This window comes from Arachis stenosperma, chromosome 4 (assembly GCF_014773155.1).
Source record: "Arachis stenosperma cultivar V10309 chromosome 4, arast.V10309.gnm1.PFL2, whole genome shotgun sequence".
Classification (NCBI taxonomy): domain Eukaryota; kingdom Viridiplantae; phylum Streptophyta; class Magnoliopsida; order Fabales; family Fabaceae; genus Arachis; species Arachis stenosperma.
This window is the reverse complement of record NC_080380.1, coordinates 143,912,623-143,924,318: the sequence shown is the minus strand read 5'-3', so window position 1 is coordinate 143,924,318 and position 11,696 is coordinate 143,912,623. Positions and strand designations below refer to the sequence as shown.

The following is an 11,696-nucleotide window of genomic DNA, read 5'->3' as shown; positions in this document are numbered from 1 at the left end:
TGGTGGATTCTAAAATTTTGCCAAGTAAGTGTTGGTGCTGACATGGCGTTAGTAGAAGAAGAGAAATAACTTAGAAGTAATGTGGGTAAACCTATGTACCTACTTTTATATATTAAGAATAGATAGGTTGCTTTTGGATACTCAATCAGAAATACAAGATAGCTATATATAATTAATTTCCACTATTAATAAATACAAAACGTATGAGTTTTTTCTGTTTTTGGGAAATAAAAATTATGTGTATTAATAGGACTGGAAGTGAGTCAAGCCAGCTCATGAGCCAATTCGAACTCGACTCATTAATAGCTCGATAAGCTGAACTCGTGAGTGGATAAACTCAGCTCATTAGCTAGTGAGCTGACTCGATTATATATATAATATTAAAAATATAAATTAAATGCATATAGGATATGCGTATTAATAATTTAATATATAATTTTACATATTTATTAATGTTCTTAATTTTTAAAATTTTATAGTCATTTTTTATATATGATTTTAATGTAAGACAAAAATAAAAAATTTATAATTAATAGATGGACAATATATTAAATTTAATTTTTTTAATATTTTTAATATATATAAATTATAATTTATTGATATAAAATTATAAATTATGTTCCTATTATTTGAGTCAACTCGTGAGCTTTCGTTGAGTTAAGCTTGAGCTACGAAATAGGCTCGATTATTAATTAACCGAATCATGAGCCAAGCTTAATCTTCGTGAGCAGCGGCTCACTTCTAGCCCTATGTATATATCTCTGTATTCACAACAAAAGGAATTTAATTTCTATATTTCTGTATTTGTCTTAAAGATAATATTCAGGTGCAACAATAGTGTTCCTTTTTTCACTTTCGAACAAAATAGAGTTGAAGTTAAGTTTTAGACTTTAGTCTACAGAAAAAGTTAAAAAAAAAAGTTGCTAAGAGAGTTTCTTTTCAAAATGATACAGTATGTTGGTTGATTCTTTTCTGCTTTGTTCCTTCATTCGGTGTTTGGTGCAAGCTAGAAAAAATGGTGGTCATAGTAGAAGCATCCCTTGAGTTGTATGCTTCAAGTACACCTCACTTTCCCTCTCTCTTATATATTCATGGATTTCTTCAATATGTCTTTCAATAATTTCTTATTATATTTGCCTTTTGTAAGTATGTTGTATGTAAAATTAAAGATAAATATAGTATGTTGCTTTCTCTATTCTTGAAATAAGAAAATAATATAGTGTTCTCTGTATTATTATTGTATACTGTTTCTCTTTAAATTTTGTTTTATTATATGCATTAGTTAGTGTTTCGATGTGCTGTCGTCCGAGTTTCTCGTAAAGAGGTGGGGGTGGTACTTGCAAAGGACTCCGATGCATAAATTAGGAAGAGTTCTAAGCAGGTTTTTTAGTAGATTAGGTTTTGAATAGATAACTATCTTTTATCGTAGTTCCACTTTTAATGGTGGGTAGTCGTTTCCATTTTTTTGGGAAGGTTATTAAGATTTCTATTTTAGATAAATGTAAAATACTTAAAAGTTAGTTATTTATTTGAATAAGTAGAGCTGAACTACTATAGTCAAAGTCGAATAAGTTGAATCTCTTGAGTAGACTTCTATTTTAAATCTGGCTATATTTTTGGGCCACATTATGAACAGGTAGTAAACAGGTGATGATATTTGACTGCTCCACGTTAATTCTTGTGATTTGAGAGTTTTGCTCATTCACAGGTTTATTTAGAATAAAATAAAATAAAAAATGAAAAACGAAAAAGGTTTGGCAATTTGTTTCAATTTGTATGGTATTGGATTGGTCACGTTAATATGCTTTATTCATTTAGTCGCTCTTAAGTGCAAGAAAGGTCGACAAAACGGTGTTCATAAACGAAGCATCCCTTGAGCTGTATCAGGGATATCCGCCAAGTTAGAGAAAGTTAGTTAGACTAGTTAACGGTTTGTCGATGTAAATTAAGTGTACAGAAAAATATATAAAGTTTTTGCAATAATATATATCATAACATGTTGATTTTAGAAGTAACTTTCCACTCATGTGTACTTGATAAAAAGTGATACAACAAATAGTTTTGAAAAAGTTTGCAATTGAATTGAAGGTCTTTTAAGAAATAAAAAGTATCAATAAGTTTGAGGAAATTTTATAATTAGACTTGTACCAAATCTCTTAAGAATTATAACGGTGGACTTATAAATGATAAGCGTGTTTAGTATAATATTTTCACTGACTTATAAATTCGGTGTTTCAATTCTTGAAAAATTTATTTGATATTTTTTTTTTCAAAAGAACGTGTACATTTACTATAAAATTTGTTAAAGACCTATTTTTTCTGTTACTAGAAAATAGTTATTTCCTTTTGATAATATTGAAATTAAAGCAACAAAAAAAATGTAAACTCTCTCCCTATATTATAAGCCAAAGTAATTTTACTTGATGGAGTCAATGATACTAAACAAATTAAAGAGAGAAGATTAAGTATAACGATAGAATGCAAGTTAGCAAACTCAAATATTAGAGACTTAAGTTTGAGATCCAAAACCTGGAGTGTGAGAAAGAGAGTTATATTTGTGGAGGATAACCAATGCAAGCACAGAGGTTTGATGCAGCAATTACATTGAAATAGCACCATTATTTTAGAAGTATGGGAAAATGACATGAATGTCTCAGGCTCTCAGCCTTCATGCATGTACTTTGAACTTTGAATGGGTCTGCAGATGCCGTGTCCCCAAAATGAACGGTAACCAACATCACAATCTCGTGAGGTGAGTATGAGTTATCATCACTTAGAACACCGAAAACAAGCTAAGGAAGTTTGTGAAGCTAATTAAATGAAGTGAAAGATAATTAAGGTTTGAAAGGTACCTGCGTGTGATGACTATATACGAGTAGAGAAGTCTTGAAGATTCATGTAACAAAGTCAAATAGTAGTGACAAAAATATACTATCAAGGAACTTCACTATGAAGTTGTAACAAGAGACAAGTTAGTTCAGTTTGTCGAAGGCATTTAATGAAGAGGGGCTACTCTGAATAGTATCACCATAACTGCTTCACTATAAAAACCGATTAGTGTCCAAATATTTCATCCATTGAAACCTATTTCAATAAAAATGACAATGATGGGGTTGTTGCATTCTGTTGCTTTGTCCACACAGTTTCTTCTCCTCTTCTCATCCTCCCTCTTTACAAACTGTTTAACTTTGAATGATTCAACTACTACTCATCATCATGAATGCCATCAACATGAAAGCAATGCCTTGCTCAGCTTTAAAGAAAGCTTCATCATAAGTAAGTCTGCATCTTACAATAGTTTCAGTTATCTTAAAACTGTTTCCTGGATTCCAACCACAGATTGCTGCTGCTGGGATGGCATTGAATGCGATGAGCTCACAGGTCATGTCATTTCCATTGATCTTAGTAGCAGCCAGCTCTATGGTTCCATGGATGCCAATAGCACCCTTTTCTCACTTGTGCATCTTCAAAGCCTTGATCTTTCGGACAATGACTTCAATCACTCGCAAATTCCAGCCAGGATAGGTGACTTGTCACAACTGAGGCATTTGAATCTTTCTCAATTTGGTGAAACCACATTGTCAGGTGAAGTCCCAACTCAAATTTCCCATTTGTCCAACTTGTTGTCCCTTGATCTTCGCAGCTATATTGAACGGCTTGATTTTCCATTAATAAACCGTTTACAACTCAAGGAATCCACTCTGCGAAGCTTAATTCAAAACTCAACAAGACTTGAACAACTTCGCCTTAATTTTGTCACCATTTCATCATCTTTACCTCACACGCTCACAAACCTTACATCTCTGCAAAAGCTCTCTTTTCGCCGATGTGAACTACAAGGTGAGTTTCCTATCGGAATATTCTCTCTTGTAAACTTAACATCTTTGAATTTTGTGGAAAACCAAAATCTGCAGGGCACATTACCTGCATCCATTGGAAACCTGACCAATTTAGCTTACTTGATTCTTGGAGGAAATAGCTTTCATGGTGAAATCCCTCGCTCTCTTTTTGGACTAGAGAATCTTGTAACTTTAAATTTAGCTTCTAATTTTTTCGAAGGCCGCCTAGCACTTGACATGTTTTTGAAGCTAAAGATGCTTAATGATCTTGACTTGTCTCTCAACAAATTGTCTTTGTTCTCACAAAATAGGACTGTCAATGTGACAATCCTTCCTCCAATTCAGCAGTTAGAATTGAGTAGGTGCAATTTAAATGGAGAAATTCCAACTTGGATAATGAACTTAACCACTTTAAATCTCTTGAATCTTCATCACAATAATCTTCAAGGTGAAATTCCATATTTCCTCTTCAAGTTAGAGAATCTTACAGGTCTTGATCTAGGTGTTAATATGTTGGAAGGACAGATTGAGCTTGGCATGCTTTCACAGCTCCAAAAGCTTACAAATCTTGGTTTAGGCGGAGGCAACAAATTGTCTTTTGTTGAAGGGAAGAACACTACCAACGTAACATTTCCTCCTCAAATTCATTCATTGGATTTAGAGTCATGCAACTTGGTTCATTTTCCCAACTTTATACAGCACTTGCAAGAGTTGACTGGTCTTTCCGTATCACAGAATAGTATAAAGACAATACCGAGTTGGATATGGAATAAAACAACTCTTCAGATTTTGGATATTTCCAACAACCTGTTAATAGGAGAAATATCCCCCTTGATATGCAATCTACAATCCCTTATGTATCTTGATTTATCTTCCAATAACTTAGTTGGCATGATTCCAACATGTTTGGGAAGGTTTAGTCGATTCCTTCAAATTTTGAATTTTGCAGAAAACAAATTGACCGGCATTATTCCTCAAACTTATGTGAAAGGAAATGCCCTTCGGTTGATTGATTTTAGGTCTAACAAGTTGCATGGAAAATTACCAAGAGCACTGGTCAATTGTAGAAAGCTAGAGTTTCTTGATGTGAGACATAACCATTTCAATGACTCATTTCCTTTCTGGTTAGGATCTCTTCCTCAGTTAAAGGTTGTTGCTTTAAGTGATAATGAATTTCACGGAGCTATAATGTGTCCACTGAAATACACATTTCCCAAACTTCAAATTATTGATCTTTCTAAAAATGGTTTCTCAATGAAACTAACATCAGAAATAATCATGTGCTTCAAATCGATGATCATATCCAACAAAAGACAACTGGATTTCAAGGACGTGATTTACAGTGAGAATATGTCTATAGATCTTGATTGGTATTTATTTTCAATGTCCAACAAAGGAGTTGTCATGGATTATCTCGGGAGTCAATACCTTCATCACATGGTAATCATTGATCTTTCATGTAACAAAATCTATGGTGAGATACCAGATATCATGGGAAGTTTGAATAGGCTTGTTGTGCTCAATTTGTCCAATAACATGTTTACTGGCAGCATCCCATCTTCTTTGGGAAAGCTTTCAAATCTTGAGGTGCTGGACCTTTCTCTCAATAGTCTGTCAGGGAATATTCCTCAACAACTCACAGAGCTAACATTCTTGAGTTTCTTCAATGTGTCGTTCAACAATCTCTCAGGTCCAATCCCAGAAAATGGCCAACTTTCCACATTTGATAACAATTCATTTGAGGGAAATAAAGATTTGTGTGGGATACAATTGTTGAAGAAATGTGAAAATCATCCTAAGCTTCCATTGCAAAAACCTGATGGTGATCAAGATTCTGAGTCAGGATCTTTCTTTGAATTGTATTGGATGGTAATTCTAATTGGATATGGGGGTGGCCTTATTGCTGGGTTAGCACTGGGATATGCTTTTGCTATAGATGTTTTTAGGTTGCTGAAAAAGATCTTTTCATGTGTGTAATCTTAGATTATTTTATTTGTGTTTGCATTTAAAGTTATTGTGTTTCTCTTGTTTAAGAGTCAGCTATGTATACTGTGTAAACCCAAATTAAAGTAGGCAAGATAAAATGATAAATATAGTGTGTAATATATTTATTTTGCTTTTTCTATTTTTGAAATAAGAAAAGTCACACTTTGTGTTCTTTGCATACAATAATCCATTCCCTTTGCATACTTTCTCGTATGCTTATGCTTATTCGAGACATGATACCTTGTAAAAAGTAAAAAGAAGCCGTTGTTTTTTCAAAAACAAATATTCATTGATATGAAAAAGATTATAAGTAGGTCAATTGCGCCAACAGTAATAACAAAACTAAAATCACAACCAACATCCAAATTCTAAATATGAGAGAAGGAAAAAAAAAAAAAACTAATATAGAAATACAGAAAACTAAAATCTTTTTATTGAAAGAGTTACTAACAAAAACATGAAATTTCTTTTGCTTTTCTTTCTTTTCTTTTTTCAAGATGAAAAGTCAACAACACCATAGAAGGAAGGAGAAGCAATGATGATCAAGTTCTCTCTTTTTTATAGTAAGAGCACTAATTTTTTTCAAAACGGAATGGAGAGTAAGATATAGAATTATAACAACAACCTCTATCAAAGGGAGTACAGAACAACCCACTAAAGGAACAAAACCATATATAGTCTTGATAAAAAGAAAGCAATTACCAGTGAGTCTGAAAAGTTAAACATATCCAACTATACAATATTTATAAACATGTTTTGTGGGTTGATGAGTTTGGAAAATTTCAAATTAATTTGATGATGATCGAACATTATTAAAATAATTAATTACAAAATTATTAAGTTAAATTTTAATTCACATTTGTTAATTAATAATTTTGTTATTTGCAGATTGTGTTTTGGGCCAAAAATGACAAGCCCAATGTGAAGCTAAAATTCAGCCATGTATAAAATTGTTTAAAAATGTGTGGCTGAGTTATTTTGTTAGTTTGGCTAGAATTTTGGTAAACAAGCCCAAAAATAAAATCTTTATTGCAAGACCAAAGCTTGATAGCTTCGAAAAGAACTTGGGTGATGCAGAAGAAGACAACCAATCCCTTGGCTCTGACATTAATCTTTCTGATGCTTGATTCAGTTTAACTGTTCGTACCTATGAACTCTGTTTCATTTTCATGTTTTCTTGTTTTGAGTACTGTAAAACTGTTAAGATGGATACTCTGGACCTTTATGTTTTAGTTTAAACAAATATTATGTACTAGTGTTAAACCCCTGCGATGCACGGGTTTATATTTTAATTTGATATGGTAAATCGAAAATAATATTTTATAATTATAAATTTCTCAAGTTTAGTATAACAATATCATCGTCATTATATAATAAACGTACTTAATATGTTGTTTTATCTTTATTCAAGTAAAATGCAAATGAAACAGTTTGAAGTCTATAATATTTTTGAGCTATAAGGAAAAAGACATGAAAAAATAAGAATATATATATAACTGTAATAGTAGAATGTCAATTTTATACTAAACTTTATATTATAAGACTAATGAAAAGTTATCGACAACCAAGTATTTTACTAACCTCATTAGAAAAATAATTGGCATATGATGTTATGCTCCATGTTACACATTTTATTTCAAATCTGAAAGTATAGTTAATAAATTAGTTATATCTACGACAAATATTTATACAAAAGTATAAATCATAATATGTTACTAAAATGAAAATACTATTTTCTTATTTAAATATTATTAAAAATTTCGTTGAATACCACATTTGTTGTTGATAAGTTTAGATTGTTGTCTTCATCTAGAAGTAGAATGTTCAGACTATTGCGACTCTTAACTCTTGACAAAGCAACATGAAGTTGCCCATTGGTGAACACTGATTTTAGCAAGTAAAGTCCTATATGCGATAATAATTTACCATGTAGCAACCCTCAATTTTAAAAATATAAATATAAATAAGTTATAATTTATTTTATAAAATTAGAGTTCCTTATTTTTAGAAAATTATTTTTATTATCAGTAATTGAACTGATTTTATAATAATTTAAATTTAATCAAATTATTATTATTATTATTATTATTATAAACATTGGATATAATTCTCATGAGTATTATATGTACTATAAGTTTATATAGTTTTACTCCTTAGTATTATGTATTTATTGTTGTTATTATATTCACTAAGTGACTATTATTATTACTATTATTACGTTTATTATTATTATTATTATTATTATTATTAATATTACATGATTATCATTACTATTGCTAGTATTATTATAATATTATTATCATTATTAATTATAAAGTATGAAAACAAAAGGCGGTATATGTTTTACATTAAGCTACATATATATCATTATTATCATTACGCATTATGATTGCATATATTATTATTATTATTATTATATGCGCATGTATATATATATATATATAAAAGGCGGTAGCCATTTACTTAAGGAAAGCTATTGTATGCGTATACACATATATGAAATATCTAGTTATGATTATCTGCCGCCATATACATATATATAGTATATGAACGAATGAGTGGCGAGGGAGAAGAGTGACCGAGAGAGAAGCGTGAGAACGTAAATCCCTCCAAACTTCCGGCTTCGATTTCTTGCAATTCGTAACTCCAATAAAAAATCTAATCCGATGAAAGTATTCGTAACCTCCTCCTCTATACGTTGACACCATTTTTGATTAGTGGAAGTTGACAATGACGTAGCTCATCTTTTCTTTGGATTTGGCCAACGAGAGTTTTAGGAGACAAAGACGATTCTGGACGTTTTCTTCTTCGATAGCTCGGTCAGAAAGCTTCTCCAGAGCTTTGAATATTTTGATTCCGTACGAAGGTATGGTTTTGGTTTCTCGTAGTTAATATTTAATGTCACGTGAAAACTTAGGCTAGAAGACCTTAAGATAGGAATGAACTGAGTGAATAATTGATGGTTTGTGTATATGGTATATGTGAGGTTTAGCTGTTGTCGATAATTTGCTGTTGAAGTTGGTCGGTTTGGAAAAAGATTTAATATTGGTATTTGTTTGATTATAAAATAATTTGTTACTGGAAATGATTTGAGTGACTGAGAGGTGTTTGGTTTGATAGTTGGGACCCTTGAAGGGTGGCAGAAATTTAAGTCTTAGAGGAGATAATGTCAAAATTTCTTTAAGAATTGGAATTTGATTTGAGGTGGTATTTTAAAAAGAAAGAGATTATTATGTGGCTTGTGTATTTGAGATTATTTGTTGACCCTCTGTCGCAAGATGTGACCGGACACTTTAACTCCCCGGATTCCCCCATGTGCATGCATATAAATATGAATATTGAATATTATTGAGCTTGGAGTTTAACTCCATGGAATACTATATTATTGAGCTTGGAGTGTAACTCCATGGAATATTATTGAGCTTGGAGTGTGACTCCATGGAATATTATATTTGAGCTTGGAGTTTGACTCCATGGAATATTATTGAGCTTGGGGATGCGCGCACAGAGGGACTGTCCAATGGTTAACTACCAGGACTTGTCGGGTTGGCTGTATAACCGACAGATGAGACTCATCAGCCATAGGACAGGCATACATCATATGCATTTGTTTGTTTGCTTGAGTGTGCATTGTTTTGGTTTGCTTAACTGTTTAATTCTGCTTATCCGCTACTTGTTCTACTTGCTGTAAATGCTTCTCTACCTGTGTTTTTCTTGCTTGAACTATATGTGTATGTTTTCTGAGAAATCCTTCTTGGCGAAGGTGTGAGGAGAGAGGATTGTTCCGCCAATGATTCGGAGGATTAGAGGAGACAGAACGTGGATTATTAGGTTAAAGTTAGATTCAGAATTATAATACCTTAGACAACTTACCCAATTTCTGGTTTAGTTGAATTCTTAAGCTGAAATCTGAGTGTCGAAGTTCTAGGAATGCCTCTGGCTTTCCCGAGACCTTTTATATTAACTATGCGGGCACCTTTACCATACTGAGAACCTCCGGTTTTCATCCCATACTATGTTGTTGTTTTTCAGATGCAGGTCGAGAGACACCTCGTTGAGCGTTTGGGTATCCTCTTTACAAGCGAAGAACGGTCTTTTGGACTGTCATATTTTGTTTTAGGCTATGTATATATGTTTATAGAATCTCCGCATGTATATTTTGTGTTTTGTCCCTCCTAGAGGTCGACTTGGAGATACAGGGGTTTATTTTGTGGTTTGAGTTTTATTTTAGGTTGTATATATACATAATTATATACTCTGGTCGGCCTTAGCTTCGCAGGTCGAGTCTGGAGCTTGCTATCTGAGTTTTGGAACTTTGATATGTATATATATGTGTTCAGTTATATTTCAATTTTACCTGTCCGTTTTACGAATATCCATGCGAGTGTGTCACGATTTTCTGTTTATCAATTTGCTTAGCTTGTTCTTCAAGGCTCCTAAATATGATTTCACCCAACTATATCTATGTAGATATCATTTTCTTTTAGAGGTCGTAATACCTTGCCACCTCTGCTTTACGACTTAAGCGTAAGGCCCTGTGTGGTAGGGTGTTACATTATGGTATCAGAGCAGTTCGTTCCTGTAGAGCCTGAGGGATAGACTGATTATGCTTCTGGGCATACTCTGGGTGTGTGTATGTGCTATTAGAATATCTGATTGATATATGTGGCATAAATATTCATGAGCATGCATTTGGAACTTGAAGCATTAAACTTGCGATATTGAGACTGATCAACTTAATATCACTTGTTTGGTGTGAACAGGGACCAGATGTCGTCTCGTGGATCCGAACGAGGTATACGGAGAGAAAATCCCGAGGTTGAACCAGTGCAAGGACGTCGAGGTGGAAACCCTAGTGCTAGTACGAGTAACATAAGTCGATACTATAAGTCAATGACCCTTACCGATTTCCTCAAGAATGGTCCACCTCGGTTTAACGGAAACGCCAATGCCCTGGAGACTGATCAGTGGTTTCGAGAAGTAGAGAGGTTTTTGTACACTCAGCACATTCCTGAAGTACAGTCAGTGGAGATAGTGACTCATATGTTGGAGGGAGATGCTCAGAATTGGTGGCAAGAGCTGTGTCATACCTTGCAGGTGGAGTTAACGGATGTCCCTTGGCATAGATTCAAGACAGAGTTTTACGGGAGATATTTCTTGCATGCGTTTCGCATTGCAAAAGAATTGGAGTTAATGCAGCTGAAGCAAAAGGATATGTCCGTCGCTAACTATACCCGTGAATTCGACAACCTGTGCCGTTTCTCAAAAACTTGTCAAGGAAATCCAGCCGATTATGAGGAATGGAAGTGTGCTCAGTATGAGAAAGGACTAAGGAGAGATATCTTTAATTACGTGTATCCACAAAAGCTAACAAATTTCACTGAGTTGGTTAAGAAGAGCCAGCTCGCTGAGGATTGCTCCATGAAGTGGACACTGCTACAGGAAGGCTTTGGTGAGACCACTCCAGAAGAGCCGCGCAGGTACGGACTGGGAATGTGTTTTCGATGTGGAGCACCGGGACATATGTCTAGGGATTGTTCGCGTGGGAGAGCCGCAGATACGGGTTGGCCACGACAGGATCGAGGTAAGTATGATACCGAATGCGTAGAATAGATTTGTTCTATGTAGAGCTAGGACCCCGCTTTCATTTAGGTTACATAATCGAATTAAGAAGTTTAGGACTGGAAAGACTGGACATAGTTTTGAACTTAGATACGGACTAGGAGTTTAGGCCGATAGAAATATCTGTTTGATAACCGGTTAGGTGTCGAGAGAAAGAGTAAGTTGTGATAAATTCAGTATCAGAAGCTGAACCAGTTTCGATTGTATTACGTAAGGTGACACCAATAGAATTGGCAGAACTTAAGAGCT

The 11,696-nt window shown here is 33.6% G+C and overlaps 2 protein-coding genes across 2 annotated transcripts; both read left to right on the top strand.

Moving 5' to 3' along the window:
- The first annotated feature begins 3,092 nt into the window (after window positions 1-3,092).
- LOC130975802 (receptor-like protein 6) lies at window positions 3,093-5,816 on the top strand. The gene has a single exon (XM_057900537.1). It carries the CDS (start codon window positions 3,099-3,101, stop codon window positions 5,814-5,816), a length of 2,718 nt encoding a protein of 905 aa, XP_057756520.1. The 5' UTR covers window positions 3,093-3,098.
- Window positions 5,817-10,595: 4,779 nt separating this feature from the next.
- On the top strand, window positions 10,596-11,438 carry LOC130975801 (uncharacterized). The gene has a single exon (XM_057900536.1). It carries the CDS (start codon window positions 10,596-10,598, stop codon window positions 11,436-11,438), a length of 843 nt encoding a protein of 280 aa, XP_057756519.1.
- Window positions 11,439-11,696: the final 258 nt, after the last annotated feature.

Coding starts and splice junctions, on each gene's coding strand:
- LOC130975802 (XM_057900537.1), top strand. CDS start 3,099: ATGACAATGATGGGGTTGTTGCATTCTGTTGCTTTGTCCACACAGTTT.
- LOC130975801 (XM_057900536.1), top strand. CDS start 10,596: ATGTCGTCTCGTGGATCCGAACGAGGTATACGGAGAGAAAATCCCGAG.